At 33.7% G+C, this 17,542-nt stretch overlaps 1 protein-coding gene across 7 annotated transcripts in view; it reads left to right on the forward strand.

Annotated features, from left to right (window-relative positions):
- Positions 1-17,542, forward strand: part of BLTP1 (bridge-like lipid transfer protein family member 1) — a 195,263-nt gene that overhangs the window by 145,400 nt on the left and 32,321 nt on the right. For 4 of the 7 annotated variants that reach the window (XM_070386473.1, XM_070386477.1, XM_070386475.1 and 1 more), the window contains 11 exons: positions 729-940; positions 2,039-2,237; positions 5,231-5,290; positions 7,647-7,873; positions 8,259-8,459; positions 8,649-8,779; positions 10,063-10,186; positions 12,993-13,102; positions 14,166-14,256; positions 14,771-14,833; positions 17,074-17,327. In XM_070386473.1, coding sequence (XP_070242574.1) covers positions 729-940; positions 2,039-2,237; positions 5,231-5,290; positions 7,647-7,873; positions 8,259-8,459; positions 8,649-8,779; positions 10,063-10,186; positions 12,993-13,102; positions 14,166-14,256; positions 14,771-14,833; positions 17,074-17,327 — 1,672 coding nt within the window. The remainder of the gene's footprint in view (positions 1-728; positions 941-2,038; positions 2,238-5,230; positions 5,291-7,646; positions 7,874-8,258; positions 8,460-8,648; positions 8,780-10,062; positions 10,187-12,992; positions 13,103-14,165; positions 14,257-14,770; positions 14,834-17,073; positions 17,328-17,542) is intronic. The other 3 variants (XM_070386476.1, XM_070386478.1, XM_005908343.2) reach the window with 3 other exon arrangements.

The raw sequence follows: 17,542 nt of genomic DNA on the forward strand, positions 1-17,542 counted from the left end.
AACTGGTGATGGGCATTGAATGTTGATAAGATCAGTTCATTAGAAAACTACCTCTAACATTTTGTTTTGCTAAATCTGGTACACTTTTTTTTTTTTTTTTTTTTTTTCTCATCTTACCATCCTCTGGTCAGCTTCCAGTGATTCCTTAAAAGTACTTTCTACTCTTGTATCCATGTCATAACTCTTGCTTTTCCTTCTACTTCTCTGACCTCTTCATCTTTATCTTAAGACTCCCCCTCTGTATATAGCATTAAATGATGGTTTATTTACCCTCAGATTTCATTTTTATTACAAACTCAAATTGTTTTTACTCCTCTCTCTAAATCACACTTTTAAAATGTATGCTTCTAGTACTACATACCTCTCCTTCAAGAATTTTTAACAGTTGTAACAGAAAGCTTTGTACGGTCAGGGACCATGTTTGTTTTCCTTTGTGATTCCGTCCCAGCGCTTACCATAAAGTAGGCATTTCACAAGTAATTCATTAAATGAGTGACTAGACCTGAATTATCTTCTGTGTTTTGCCATTTTGCAGTTTCCTGCTTTCTGCTTTTTTCATTTGTCTGGTTGACTGTATCCTCTTAGATTCTTTCTAGTTCTAATTTTACAATTTTCTGGGACTAATTTTTATTAATCAACAAGATTTTATAGTTATACAGTTTTACTTGCCATGTAGATTTACAGCTTTGATTTTAATATTTCCTTTGCCCTGTCTTAATTATCAAAAGCTGTGCTGTTTTGGCTGAATTATAAAGCCGCATATGACAATTGGAATGAACAACGAATGGCTTTACATAAAGATATTCATATGGCTACGAAGGAAGTGGTAGATATGCTGCCTGGTATCCAGCAAACGTCAGCCCAGGCATTTGGGACTCTCTTCCTGCAGCTCACTGTGAATGATCTGGGAATTTGCCTGCCTATCACAAATACTGCACAGGTATAAAAAATAGAATCACAGTCCAAGATTTAGAACTAAACATTTCTACTAATGATTTTTTGTGTGTGTACAGAGTATAACAATAAATATTTTCAGGATAACAGTTTATAACTTGAGTTTACTAAATAGTAAGATTGAATTCCTTCCAACATTATTCATCCACGGAGTATTAAATGTGGATCTCATGAGACCTTTCTCTGAATCATTTTGATGTGGCTCATAACAGTAATGAGATTGACACCCATCTAATAAATCTTTATTTTTACTTTGTATTTAGCAAAGATATCTTTGGCATATACTTGTTGATAAAATAGAAACCTAACATATTTAAGAATATGATATAATACTGAGTAACTTCATCTAAAACAGGGTAGGGAATTTCCAAAGTCTTTTAAACTGTAATATTTAATGGTAACAAACTTCCAAGGTATATGTACTGGATTAAGCAGAAATAGTCTTTATGGTTTAAGAACAGTTCTCGGGAATGCATATTTGCACGCTCACTTGTATAAGAGAAAAAGCTGTGAACCCCTATTATGCTATGAAGTTATGATTATAACAAATACAGAGGTCTGTGTTTTATTGTTACAATTTACCTTAACCTGTAACCAGTTGTTGAACGAATGTATCTTCTAGTTATTGTTTGACAGGAAAGTGTTAAGAAAACTTCTGGGTTGAGGATTGGCAGTATGTGTTATGTTTGTGCTTCAGAAGTTGAAAAATGATAATACAGCATGTTGGACAGATTTCAGGAAAGCTATATACAGCAGGGATGGTTGTCAAAATGAATGTTCCCCACAACTAAAACAGAGACCTGAGATTTTAAAAAATAGATAATCAGACTTTTACATGTTTAGTTTTTAAAAAACTAAATGGCAAGTGCATATCACATGGGCAGTTTAATGTTTTAAAATAGCATCTTTCTAAGCTGCTTTTTAACAAAGCTCTCTAAGGTTGACTCTTTCTATATGTTGGGTCTTCTAAATCCTAGGAGATTTCCAAACTTTAAAAGTTGTCACCTTTTTTTGTATTTTGTATTTGTATTTTGTATTTGTATTTTGTATTAAAAAGTTGTCACCTTTTTAATGTATTTTGCAGTCTAATCACACTGGAGATCTTGACACTGGTTCTGCCTTAGTACTGACCATTGAAAGTACTCTCATCACTGCTTGTTCTTCAGAATCTCTAGTCAGTAAAGGACATTTCAAAAACTTTTGTATCCGTTTTGCTGATGGCTTTGAGACGTCATGGGATGACTGGAAACCAGAAATTCGTGGGGACCTAGTGATGAATGCCTGTGAGTATCTCTCATTTTCTGTATGAGCTTTATAATTTTTAAAAATTAAAAATAACCCCAATGTCATTAGTAAAACTAAAGGATGTTCATGTATAGAAATTTTATTGGACTTTGTGAAATAAAGACTGTTTCTAATTAAAGATACCAGAACATATTTGTGAAAAACTGCAGCTTTCAGTAGTTTAGGTAAGTAAACCAACTTGATATTCTTATTGATGATATAGCATTTGCTCACCCCCTGATTTTCGCTGTAATTGATTTATGAATGACCAGGTAAAGTATCTTTGTTCTGTGGGAATCTTGAAAGAAAGTGATATATGTATAAGATCCAGTTCATTCTATAACGTAATACAGGATAATCAGGAACTTGAGCCATAGGTAAATCCACACTTCCAAATATGTAGTATACAGAGTATAATTTGGGTGAATTCCTCTGATTCCATAATGCTCAAAGTTGGGAATAACTGAAGCTGTGTTTAATATGCTATTTTGAAGATACAGGAGTTTGTTTTTATTTTAATATTTTAAACATTATAGCAGATTTGATAAAGTGTCATTAATCTTATAATGAAAAATTATTTGAGAATTAAAGGTTGTGAATTAAAATTCCTCAGTTAATCTGTAGACCAAAATTAATACTTACTTTCCAGAAGATGATATACTATTATTTAGCAATTTTCCCCTCTCTCCATTGGAAGAAAATCCCTCCATTTGTGGGTTTTCTTTAGGTATTTGGAAGACTTTCCAATGTTTTCATATCAAAAAATTAAAGTTTTGGTACTTAATTTTGGTAAAATTTTAGGTGAAATTCCTGGTTTTGAATGCTTTGCATTTAGATAATTAATAGGTAAAATACTAGGATGTCTTTGAAATACTTCAGGTTACTAAGAAGACTTGCTGTCGAAGTACTCAGGCTTAATACCCAGAAGACCAAAAATAGCTTTTATTAGCGTCCTTTACAAATAATCATTTTACATGGCTGTTATATATATTTTAAAAAGTCACCATAACCGTCTTTTGTTTGTGTGGTTTTTTTCCCTTAAAATAAATTTAAACCTGTTGATTTTTATTAAGGTGATATTTTGTCATCATTGTAGTCATATTGGATAAAGTATATTTGGAAGCAAAGGAAGAATACTGTTTCCTTAACAGTTTAAACAAAGGGAAAATGCATAAGAAATATACGTCTGACTCAATATCAAAAACATATTAAGAATATAAACAATAACTTAGCACTTCAGTGGACATTATACCAACAAAGTAGAACACTAATATGCTATAATAATTATGAAAATCATAATTTATTTTGAGTTTTGGAGGTTATCAAATGACTTGTATCTGTAACATGTTTATTGTTGAGTGTCTTGGGAGGATGGCAAAGGAGGTGAGTAGAGTAGTTGTTTTGTTGATAAAAAAGAATTCCAAATTGCAAATTTGCCAAGTAGTTTACTATTTTGTAGTTTTTATTAGTAATAAGTATACTTGCATGTAACTGATAATTTTTTTTTAAAGAGTCGAGTTTAGGGCAGAGAAATAAAAAGTTGGATTTTTTTTCAAAGATCATTTAAAAGTCATACCCTAGAAAAAAGGTGACCCACTGTAATTTTTTCTCTCAGTAATAATATTTGGGGGAAATGCAGTTAAAATTAGAAAGCAGGATCTGTAGGAAGTGTTCCATGGACCATTTAAATAAATAGTAAAGATTAGACTCTTTTCGTTAACATGTACTTAGAGAAGCTAAACTATTAGAAGTTTGAAAAATTCCAGTCTTTCTGCTAACACCTGGACAACAGCATTTGTTTGTCACAGCAAGAAAACAGCCATCCTGGATTTTGGTTGGTCCAACTCAAAGATGACAAGTACAATGGGAAGGAGCCCAGTTGGTTTCCTACTTCTCACTTTGAGGATTCAGGTCTAATCCTCAGAATTCTAATGTTCCTTATTAATACACCATGGCTCTGTATTCTATGAATTTATATAATTTTTTTTTAACTTTTAAAAATTCTCTTCCATTTCTTTGGATTGGAAGTCCTCAATGTTTTCTACCCTTTTTTAATTTACTAGCCTTAGTTATATTTCTCCATTTTCAAAGGATTTTGCTTTCATTCTAGCATGTTTAGATTTGCAAGGTTTGTTTAGGTTTTTCTTCTATTTTGCTGTGTTTTATAACTATGACATTAAAGGTGAATTAGGTAATGTGAGTTGCAGAAATACTATATTTGGGGAGAGTCTATTAAACAATTTAGGCTTTATTTTCTTTAAAAATTGTTTCAAGGATGGTATGTCTCTGCTTTTAAAACTGTTGATTTAATTAACCTCTAAAAAAAAGCTAAAGTTATCTGATTAAAGCTAAGTAATAGAAAATGCTTCAAAATTAAAGTTAGATGTGTTCTGAGAATAAGTCAATGGGCTCAGGAGACTGATCTTATGAGACTGACATCATGGTAGTCAGTCTTTTTTTTTTTTTATTTCTCATAAAAAGGTCCTTGTCAAACTAAAAGACAAGGCTGATGAATCATGTCTGTGAACTGATGTGGCAGTTCTTAGTTATCAAAAAATCAGTTTCAAAGTGTTTGCATTCTCAAAGTGCCATTTACTCATGATGGTACAAATTGTCACAGCATCAAGAAACTAGAGTTTCAGAGTTGGCCAGATATTGGCCAACAGATGAGGAAATCACACATTGAATGTAAAGGTAAAAGTGCAGGTACATTCTTTTTCTTTATTGAGGCATAGTTGATTTATATTCTGTTAATTTCAGGTATATGAGTTTAATTCTTAAAATCAATAAGAATAAAATATTGTGAGATATGAAGTAGATTTTGCAAGTCATCTAAGGTAGTCCTTTTCTTTCTCCAGATTAGAAACTGAAATCTAGAGAGACTAGTAATCCTATTTATATTTAGATAATAATTTTTGAAAGAAAAATTACAGTGTATTTAACCACAAGCATAATTTTGTTAAAGATTATTTTGGGGGTGATTTTTGTGCAGGTGTAGTTCCAGATGGTACCTATGAAGTATGTTCCAGGACTACAGGACAGGCAGCTGCTGGTAAGTTTATATTTGGTATTACTTTTGCTATATGTATCAGGTAGAATTCTGCTTTTTTAAATCTATTTTTCCTGCCTTTGTATTAGAGGATCTTTTAACTAAAACTTATTCTGTTATTCCTAGTTTTTAAAAACTATTTTGCAATAACTAGTATATTTTTTGAGAATTTATTTTATTTTGTTTTTATTTATTTATTTATTTATTTTATTTTATTTTTTAAACTTTACAATATTGTATTGGTTTTGCCAAATATCAAAATCAATCCGCCACAGGTATACAGGTGTTCCCCATCGTGAACCTTCCTCCCTCCTCCCTCCCCATACCATCCCTCTGGGTCATCCCAGTGCACCAGCCCCAAGCATCCAGTATCGTGCATCGAACCTGGACTGGCGACTCGTTCCATATATGATATTATACGTATTTCAATGCCATTCTCCCAAATCATCCCACCCTCTCCCTCTCCCACAGAGTCCAAAAGACTGTTCTATACATCAGTGTCTCTTTTGCTGTCTTGTATACAGGGATATTGTTACCATCTTTCTAAATTCCATATATATGCGTTAGTATACTGTATTGGTGTTTTTCTTTCTGGCTTACTTCATTCTGTATAATAGGCTCCAGTTTCATCCACCTCATTAGAACTGATTCAAATGTATTCTTTTTAATGGCTGAGTAATACTCCATTGTGTATATGTACCATTAGTATATTTTTATTTATTTAACAATTAATTAGACAAGACCAGTGTATAACATAACTACAAAATGTTTTGGGAAAGACAAAGATGAATAAGATACACTTTCTACTCTATAAATTTAAATTCTAACAGGGTAGTTATGGCTCTGCAGTACAACTATAAACTGTAATAAGTGATAAGCTCAATAAAATATTGATACAAAATTCCAATTGCTATTGAAATTTATAGGAGGCAGATAAAATTTCTAAATTACAAAGGATACGAGATTGAGAGAAAGCTTTATGGAAGAATTAGCATTTAAACAGGGACTTGAAAGATGGATAAAATTGTTTCTTAGGCAAAAACGGAAAATATGAATAGGGAAAATTCAGGCAGAGAGAAAAATACCTGTTTTGTTAGAACACAGGTTCTAGTTAGCGTTGTCCAAATTGGCTGGAATAGTTATGTGAAAATAAGATGGGAAAAATCTTAAATCCCAAAATAAGGAGTTTGGACTTGATCTGGTGGACAATGAGAAAAGAACTGAATATTTTTGAGCAAGAAAGCAGAGGTGGCAGTATCAAAAAGGGATACTTTCATGGGTTAATTAGGAGAAAAATCTAGGAAACTGGTTAGGAGATACTATAGAAGTAATAACCTGTCTTGTCTCTGAGATAATAGCATAGTGTAAATTTTTATTATTTTGCCTGGTATAAAATTAGGGTAAGCAGGAGATATTTAAGAGCTCTTCAGATGTTGAGGAGCAGTAGAAACTGATTAAGATTAGTAGATTTCCTTTTCTCCTTATTATTCCCTCTTATCCTCCCAAACATAGTCCAAGTGCCCATCCTAAGTAAATTGTCCCAGAAAATAGCAAGGCCTGAAGTCCCCACTAACTGAAAACGTTAGGAAATTTCCAGCAATAATGTTACAAGAAAAATGTGATAACTGAAGTAAACATACATAATGGGAGGAAGAGCACGTAAGTCTTTGTCAGGACTCTGCCTTTTTAGTGAAAACAACACACTCAAACTAGCTTAAGCAAAAGCAGGAACTTATCAAAAGAATTATTTGCAGATCACAGTTAAACTTAAAAGTGGCTGTCTTAGTGAAGAGAAGGAACCAGGTCAATTCAAGTTAGTCTAGAAACAAGATTGCAGCTGTCACCGGGGCGCTTTCCAGCTCTTGTCTTTTCTTCATTCTGGCTGCCCACATTTTCTTACTGCTGACGTCCTTACATGTGGCATGAAACACAGCTGCCAACAGCTCATGAACCTCATTTCCCCACCCTCAGTTACTAGAAAGGGACCATATTTTCTCAAGTCTAAGAAAGGATTCTTAGCTTTCCAACTTTGACCCTTACTTAGACTGATTATCTAATTAATTCTGGCTAATGAGGGAGGCTCATGCCAATCCTGCTATAGACACAGGAAGGCAAATGAACGTGGGGCTTGGGGAGGGGGGAATAGGTCACTTGGGGAAAGTAGAGTGCTGCACAGAGGAAGCAGTAATTACACACCATATCACAAGCAAATCAGCCCCATAGTCTCACGTTTCTGACAGAACTATGAGAGAGATTTGTTATTACACAGGGCCATCGTCCATTTTATTCCTTGAATGTAGAATTATTTAAATTTCTATACTTAAGACTTACCAAAAATGCCTCTTCTTTATTTAAACAGAAAGTAGTAGTGCTGGAACCTGGACACTCAACGTATTGTGGAAAATGTGTGGGATTGATGTCCACATGGATCCTAACATTGGGAAAAGACTGAATGCTCTGGGTAACACCCTTACAACTCTGACAGGAGAAGAAGACATAGATGACATTGCTGATCTAAACTCAGTGAATATAGCTGACTTGTCCGATGAGGATGAAGTTGACACTATGTCTCCCACTATCCATACTGTAAGTAAATTCACACTGTTAGACTTTTTCAAGACTGGCTTTTACCCTGTGAAAGGGATATTATTAAATCATTGTTACTTATTATAGTTGCTAATTGTGAAGGAAGAAAGGTTGTGGTGGTTCTTTGTACCTACATTTATATAATTTTTTTGTATTTCATAATATTGTCTTTGAATTGCTTGTTTCATAATGACTGTCAGCCAGCTTGTGCCTTAACCTACAGATAACACATTAACAATAAAAGCAACCTCTTTTAACTACTGTATCATGAATTAGTTTTGTTCTTGGAAAGAAAATTTTATTTATTTATTTTTTAATTTTATTTTTAAACTTTACAAATTGTATTAGTTTATTTAAAAAGTTAACGTTACTGTTTATTGTTTAGAGTTCAGATGGAAGTGCAGTAAGTGGAGATGGCCACAAGCTCACCTTTGGGCAGCGACTTGTAAATCACCTACTAGGCCTCAGGCCCCCACATCAGCGCTATTCTGTTCCTGCAGAGTATCTATGTGACCCAGACATGTGGGCCTCCCCTCAGTCTAGCCAGTCCCATTTGAAAGCATGCAGAGCTCACTCATGGGGAAATGTAGGTAGCAACTAGATTCCTTATGAAAATGAAGGGGTTTGAATCACTGGAGAATTTCAATCATCTTACTTAACATAGATCGCTTTGATTCCTGCATGCGTCTTTTGATTTAAGGTGCTATTTCTGTGATAAGATTTGCTTTGTGACCTGGGGGTGTTACTTTTGACAGACATGCTTTTGATTTTTCAGGAAGCTGTTGATTATAGAAGACAAGGAGCATCTGGTAGCCAGCCAGGAGAACTTAGAGGAAGAAAAATTATGAAGCGTATAGTAGATATCCGAGAATTGAATGAACAGGCCAAAGTAATAGATGATCTTAAGTATGTATAATGATTTTTAATTCAGTATAATATTCCCTAATAATAGAACCATGAGATTTTAAATGAGAAGGGAACTGGATTGGAGCTAGTACAACCCCCTTTAGTTAAGTAAATGAGATCACCAAGGTCCAGAGAAGTTTGGTAATTTGTGTGAGATCATACATTCATTAGTAATAAAGCTGAAAACCTTAGTCTAGTGCTTATCACAGCTCCCCATTTCTGAGCATTTTAAGACTGACTTTATGTTGCATATATGCATCTCTACATGTCTATTTACATGTATCTTTACATACATATATATGTGTGAGTGTTTTGCTAACAATATTTTTGGAATGTGAATGTTTGAAGAGAGGAAGCAAGTTTAGAATTTATTAAGTACTTATTGTGAAACTATCATCTTATCTCAATTTAATCCTCACAACATTTCTGCAAGATTAGATGGCATTATCCAAACTTTATAGATAAGAAAATTGGCTCAGGGAGATTTAAAAATCAGAATTTGAACTTGTCTTTGTCTGAATTCAAACTTCGTACTTTTTTTTGTTTGCTTGTTTTAGCAGGTCACTAGAACTGAAGTGAGTCTAGGGCAAGTCAAGAGCAGGGAGTAGGTGGTACTAATTTTTTTATCTGTTGCTTACTATATACTACTGACTAGATCATACTTGTTCTGTAAAGGCTAAATATTCTTCTTGCCAAACTTCATAATTTTGTTTCCCCCCAGGGTGATAGTCATACTTCAGCTTTTCTAATTTTGGTACACCTGTATCTGTGGGGGTTTTTTGTATTCAAGGATTTAACAGAAATGTATGCAATATGTAGTGAAAGTTATTCTCTAAAAACTTTTCTGTAAAATCGGTTACAATGATTCATATTTTCTTGTTGACTTATGTTACAGTTTGAGTTTTGTAATCAGTGGAAAAAATGACTTGTAGCAAAGTATACTTCCTCTAAAATCTTTTCTGAAACTTACAATTATACATAAAATTTTACATACAGATATTATTCTGCAGAGCAGTTCCATAGCTTTTGTAAGATTATTAAAGAGACTTCTTGATGTAGAAACAGATAAGAACCATTTCATAAAACATTAAAGACAGTTTTTTTTTTTTTTTTTTTTTTTTAACAGTTTGCCAGGTATGGGTATTAACATTATGAAGAGTTTTGGCCTGTCCATACATAATCTTTGATAGTCTGATAAGTTAAAGAATCAAAAAGGAGCAAGTAAAACTTATTCTTTCTTTGTTAACTGTTTACACTAACTGCCATATTTGTTTTGCATCCAGAAAATTAGGTGCAAGTGAAGGAACTATAAACCAGGAGATTCAACGTTATCAACAGTTAGAATCTGTTGCCGTGAATGATATTAGAAGAGATGTTCGTAAAAAGTTACGGAGGTCCAGTATGCGAGTGAGTAAACAAAGAGGATTTTATTAAACTATATTATTTAAAAAATGCTTTTATTTTATGAAAGCTATGATGAGTTATGTTGTTCTCTTGCCTTCTCCATTGCTGGTGATAACACTTGATTTTTATACCTCATGTTTACTATGTACTAAGCACTGTTTAAAGCACTTTACACTTAACAACCCATTAAATCTTTATAACAACCCTATGTGTTAGCTTGTATCATTGAATATTTTCCCCATGTTAAAGATGAGGAAACTGAGGCACAGAGAACTCAAGTAATTTCACCAAGGTTACACAGCCAGTAATTCCAATGGAGCCAAGATTCAAACTCAAACAGTGGGATTCTACAGGTTATGCCCTTAGCCACTGTGTTTTCTTTGACTATGCCTTTGACTGTGTGGATCACAATAAACTGGAAAATCCTGAAAGAGATGGGAATACCAGACCACCTGATCTGCCTCTTGAGAAATTTGTAAGCAGGTCAGGAAGCAACAGTTAGAACTGGACATGGAACAACAGACTGGTTCCAAATAGGAAAAGGAGTACGTCAAGGCTGTATATTGTCACCCTGCTTATCATGAGAAATGCTGGACTGGAAGAAGCACAAGCTGGAATCAAGATTTCCGGGAGAAATATCCATAATGTCAGATATGCAGATGACACCACCCTTATGGCAGAAAGTGAAGAGGAACTAAAAAGCCTCTTGATGAAAGTGAAAGTGGAGAGTGAAAAAGTTGGCTTAAAGCTCAATATTCAGAAAACGAAGATCATGGCATCCGGTCCCATCACTTCATGGGAAATAGATGGGGAAACAGTGGAAGCAGTGTCAGACTTTATTTTTCTGGGCTCCAAAATCACTGCAGATGGTGACTGCAGCCATGAAATTAAAAGACGCTTACTCCTTGGAAGGAAAGTTATGACCAACCTAGATAGCATATTCAAAAGCAGAGACATTACTTTGCCAACAAAGGTTCGTCTAGTCAAGGCTATGGTTTTTCCTGTGGTCATGTATGGATGTGAGAGTTGGACTATGAAGAAGGCTGAGCGCCGAAGAACTGATGCTTTTGAACTGTGGTGTTGAAGAAGACTCTTGAGAGTCCCTTGGACTACAAGGAGATCCAACCAGTCCATTCTGAAGGAGATCAGCCCTGGGATTTCTTTGGAAGGAATGATGCTAAAGCTGAAACTCCAATATTTTGGCCACCTCATTCGAAGAGTTGACTGATTGGAAAAGACTCTGATGCTGGGAGGGATTGGGGGCAAGAGGAGAAGGGGACGACAGAGGATGAGATGGCTGGATGGCATCACTGACTCGATGGACATGAGTCTGAGTGAACTCCGGGAGTTGGTGATGGACAGGGAGGCCTGGCGTGCTGTGATTCATGGGGTCACAAAGAATTGGACACGACTGAGCGACAAATCTGATCTGATCTGATCATAAAGTCATACTCTCTTTTTTGACTCTAAGTCAAATGTGAAATCTTGAAATGTCCATTCTACCCCATCCCATTATCCACAGCTGACTTTACTCTTAGCCACTGCATACTCTCAGCACTTTACTCTTACCTTTATTATTTGCATGTTTAGTTGCCCTTACTAGAGTTTGAGTCTCTTAAAGGACAAGTTATTTATCTTTGACCCTACCATCTACCACATTCTCGGATTTAGCCTAGTTGCTGAACAACTGAAATAAATATAGTAGAAAATAATTATAAAACTTATTCAAGTAGAGGTAGATAGCTTTGGGTCAAGGTGGTCTTCTTAGTAGAAGAACTAAATATTTTAAAATATAGTCAGCAGAACCCTCCATTAACCAGAATAAGGTTTTGAGTACCAATAGATAAGAACTGATAAAATCAGAGCTGCTAAGGTTAGAGGAAGCGGGGAAGGCTTCAGGGATCCTTAGTTCATTGGCTTGAGCTGTCTTTCCTTGGTCACCACCAGAGTCCCAGACAACCTCATTTGAATACTGTTCTAAATTATTTGAATTAGGGAAAATTCAACTTAATATTCATCACTGGCTTCTGATGGTACTAAATGGACAGTGATGATCAGTAATATATAACTTTAAAGTTTATGACACTATGTACTTCACAGTCATGTGAAGTAAGTACATAGTGTTAATGTTGCTTGCATACTATTTATAAATTAGTTTATACTTGGCCTAACTTTAAAAAATAAAACTAGGTAGAGAGGATTAGGGAAATTATTGAAATTACATCTATGTTCTTAACATTTGTCAAATTTGTCAATTCTCTTTTAATTCCACTCAGTTCCCTTTTAATCCTCTTGCTTTCTTATCTCCATTATTAGACTTTTTAATATCCAGTCTCTCCAAACTACAAATTTGAAGAAGGATTTAGAGACAAGGAGGGTGTTCCAGTTACCACTTCCTTTCCTTTTCTGTAATTAAAAGCTCTCTTGGTGGGGTAGTACTTGAAATGATTAGTGTCACTCTCTCCCTCACCTTTCTCCCAGAGTCTTTTTTCCAATTCTCATTTCTTTTCTTACTGTTTTCTTTTTTTCTCCTGATTTCTGTACCTCTCAGCCTTGCTCCCAGTCTTTCCTCTCAGGTCAGCTAGCGTCTCTTATTTTCCTTGTACGAGGAACTGACATGTGGACTGAAGAGTAGCTGATTCCTGCTGTACTCTGATCCATCTCTGTTGTTAAGTGATATTTAAAGTCACAATTTAAGATAACTTGTTATTGATCTGAAGGAGACTAACTTGTTAACTAGCAGAAAATTTTGTCTCAAGTCAGATATTGTAACAGTTAAAGTCACCCTATTTCTTTCCCCTTTCAATAGGCTGCTTCTCTAAAGGATAAGTGGGGTTTGGGTTACAAACCAAGTTACAGCAGATCGAAAAGCATTTCAGCTTCTGGAAGACCACCTCTTAAGCGAATGGAAAGGGCAAGGTAATATATTTCAATCGATGAAACAGTAATAAAATTGCTAACTCTTTTACCAAAGTTCACTACTTATTTATTTTGTTCTAATTGGGGAAATTACAAAATTAAGGTAGCAAATGGATGCTGTCAGTATAAGAAGTTTGAGGAATTCTGTCTCATTTAAATACACTTTTATATTATAAAAGTCATTGTGTACTTTTTAGTATGAAGTACATTGCCATTTAGACAAATTTATGTGTAAACTTATAGAAATGAATATTTGCATATTAGTAACTGTAGCTTTAAATTTGTCACTGTAGAAAAGTTCTTTTATATGGAAAAATGTAAATTTTATATATTATAGAAAAGTATACAGAAAAATATAGTTTTACTAGTGAAAAAAAAACACTATAGGGACTTCCCTGGTGGTCCAGTGGTTAAGACTTTGCCTTCCAATGCAGGGGGTGGAGGTTTGATCCTTGGTCAGGGAACTAAGATCCCACATGCCTTGTAGCCAAAAAAACAAAACCTAAAACAACAGAAGCAATATTGTAACAAATTCAATAAAGATTTGTCCACATCACATACACACACACACAAACAACAACAAAAAAAAGAAACCTTAAAAACACTAGGTAATAAATATAAATTGTTTTTTATAAGGTTTGGTTTTAGAAAACCTTGTGTTAATCAAAGCAGTGAATTTTGTTTTATGTGATGCTAAAGATTAACACTGACATTGAAGTCGCTCAGTCATGTCTGATTCTTTGCGACACCGTGGACTGTAGCCCACCAGGCTCCTCCGTCCATGAAATTTTCCAGGCAAGAGCACTGGAGTGGGTTGCCATTTCCTTCTCCAGGAGATCTTCCTGCCCCAGGGATCGAACCCTGGTCTCCCGCATTGTAGGCAGATGCTTTACCATCTGAGCCACCAGGGAAGTCTCTAAAGATTAAGGAGTACCAAAAGTTCAATCCTTGGATAAAGTAAATATTTAGAAATAAAGTGTTAATGTCATTAATCAGACTTTTATAAAAGTTCAGGGTTTTTTTAAGAATATTAATGTTTAATAATCTTATATTTTACTTATAGTTCTCGAGTAGGAGAAACTGAGGAGCTCCCAGAAATCCGTGTGGATGCAGCATCTCCTGGACCCAGAGTCACTTTCAATATCCAAGATACAGTAAGAGAGAGACTATTCGTTGGTGATATACAGTGCTAAAGAATCTTTAGTAATTATGAAATTATATGAGTTACTCAGTTTAGAAATACTAATTCCTACAAGTGGAAGTATGGATTGTGATGGTTAAAGTCTCTGTACTTTACCAAATAGGGCTCTGCCCAAATGCTATCATTTGAGAGCCGTACTGTAAGTATTAGTGTTCTGTGTACAGAGTAGTCTCCATACTGCTTGCTCATAAGTAGAAACGTTTTGCTGAATAATTTCTTTCAAGTTCAGTTCCACATTAAACTAGGTATTTTAAAAAATGTAAATGTTTTTTATTTATTTTATTATTTATGTACTTTAGCTCAGAATATATAGAAATAATATCAGAAACTAGTAGTCAAAAAGTCAGTTTCAAAGCATGTTAAAATTTATGTTAAAATGTTTGTTCTTTTTTTGTTGTTTACTTTTAAAACATTGGTTTTTTTACTTTTCATAAATTTTTATAAATTTTCTTATTATTTTAATTAAGTTGAAAAAAACAGTATGGGGAAGTGCACCACAATCCAGCTGTCCTGGGGAAGGGTATTTTCAGGTACTTTTTAAGAACAACATAAGTTTTCCTTTAAAATTATTTAACCACTCTGAAAATCTGCTTTCAAAATGTCTTCCTCTCATTTTCATACTAAACTCAGATCTTGAAAATATTTTACATAAAGCTTTAAAATGATTGAATTTTTTTATCATGTATATTTCATAAACTTATGCATGAATATATTTTAGTTCTGTACTTATAATTTAATAGTAATTATTTAACCTCAAAAATTAAAGGACTAAATCAGTGTACCAAATTAATGAAATCATAAACCAAAAACTGCCATATATTAGTTATTTGCTAATCTTTAAGTGAATCTCTTTTTCCCTACATTCATCTATAAAAAGAATCTTTAAAAAAAATGAGTTACCTAATTCAAACTAGAATCAAACTATCTTAGAATAACAAATTAATTATTGAATATTATTTATTGAATCACTGATATAAAAAAGCATATATAAAAGTATTAAAAATTATGTTCGAAACAGTATAGAATGTGCTACACAATCATTTATAAGTTAAATTAACACCTTTAACCACATGTTTTCCCTAAATATAGTTGTAAGAGTAAAATTTAATTTTAAAATTGTAATTGTATAGTAGGTGTATAAATCTTTGTCTAGAAATTTTCCACCAAGTTACATTTAAAAGCTGGAACTTACTCCACATTTGTTTTGTTTCACTTCCCCCACTCTTTTAAGATAGCCTCAATATATATCCCATAGTTCCACTGAATTTAGTCAAGTTAAATTGTTTTAGAATTATTCAGTTGTAATAGAGTAAGCTTGACAGACATGTCCTGTTTTCTAAAACTGAACTTGGAAATAAATCATTTATAGTGAATTGAATAGATTGTACAAATTTATTATTTCACCTGTCCACCATTTTTTAAATCAAGAAAATTGACATGTAACATTATTTTCAAATGTACAGCATAATTATTTGATATATGTATATACTGTGAAATGACTGATTTATTCTTAAAGGCATTAATATTTGAATTGATTCAAGTCCTGTGTCTAAATTGTGTATGCTATTTATAAAAAACAGTATATAAAAATAATGTTACAAAATAGATCATTAAGCATGGTTAAATAGAAAGTGAAAGTTAAAGAAGCTCAGTTGTGTCAGATTCTTTGCAACACCAAGTTTTTACAGTCCATGGAATTCTCCAGGTCAGAATACTAGAGTCAGTAGCCTTTCCTTTCTCCAGGGGATCTTCCCCACCCAGGGATCGAACCCACGTCTCCCACATTGCAGGCAGATTCTTTACCAGCTGAGCCACAAGGAAAGCCTGGTTAAATAGAAAATAAATATAAAACACAGGGATATTTATCTACATAAACTCTTAGCACAGCTTTAAAGAATCAAAGATTTTCTTATAAAATATGACTGACTTATTTACTAAATGATGTTTTGAAGAAAAGCTATAAAGAAAATCTAGATTCTGCAAATGTTTGAAATTTTGATTATAGGATTTCACTATGCATCTAATGGTAGTATCAATAAATTTACCTTGCACATTATACATTTCAAAGGCTTGTCACATTCTCAAAGAATATGTAAGCAACTCTCAAAACTTGGAATCAAAATTAGGACACAGAATTTTGGGGTTTTTTTTTTTTTTTTTTGCCTACTTAAATGAGATGGCCTCATGGTACCATCCTCAGGGAACAAAATTATATTTATACAAACTATTCACCTTAAAATATAGGATTCTTACATTGGATTGGCTGACATGCTTAATTATGTAACTATTTACACATCTTTCTTCATCCCTTTAAGGGCCTGTTTTAAAAAGATATATCCACAAAAAGTATTCTAGAAGCACAAAGTGCATTCTGTACTAACACCAGCATGCTCTTCCATCATTAATTGCTCTCTTGACCTTGTTATTTAAAGTTGATCACATTGTTTCCTCTTGTCTCCATACTATGATTAACTATTCTTTAAAGAATTATAGTATGTACTAATCAACATGATGCTACATGCTTACATAAAGTAAAATTTCACTCTGATTTTTAGTGTGTCAGTGGTATGACTTTCTGTGGTTTGAACTTCTTCCTTCCTTGTTTTGTATACCATTTCATATGTTCACAGAGCTGACTTTTCAGTTCAGAGTGAGGAAATCCCATTTTGAGATTTTAAATGCTTAAACATGTATTCTTTCTTTTTCTTTTTTAACTTGAAAAGAGGTTTGTAATATGAACCTGATTCATGTTTTCTCTCTTTACATTCAGTTTCCAGAGGAGACAGAGTTGGACCTCTTGTCAGTAACCATTGAAGGTCCTTCCCATTATTCATCAAATAGTGAAGGATCATATTCCATGTTCAGTTCTCCCAAAACCCCAGGAGGCTTTTCACCAGGCATTTCTTTCCAGTCTGAAGAGGGTCGACGGGATGACAGTTTGTCTTCTACCAGTGAAGATTCTGAGAAAGATGAAAAGGATGACGACCATGAGAGGGAAAGGTTTTATATTTACAGGAAACCCTCGTGAGTAGTAGCCTTTTTGTTTTAAAATCCTTAGGCAGTACCTTAGAACTGAGGTTAAAACATTTTACAACTGTTAATGTTTACAGAAAAACAAATAAATCTTACTGTGCCTAGCCAGAGTGAGACTGAGACATATCCATGATTTACTAATATAATCTAGCTCCATATGGCATTATTGTTTTCTCCGCCCCCCCTTTTTTTAATAAAATCTGGAA

This window comes from Bos mutus, chromosome 17 (genome assembly GCF_027580195.1).
Source record: "Bos mutus isolate GX-2022 chromosome 17, NWIPB_WYAK_1.1, whole genome shotgun sequence".
In the NCBI taxonomy this organism is placed as follows: domain Eukaryota; kingdom Metazoa; phylum Chordata; class Mammalia; order Artiodactyla; family Bovidae; genus Bos; species Bos mutus.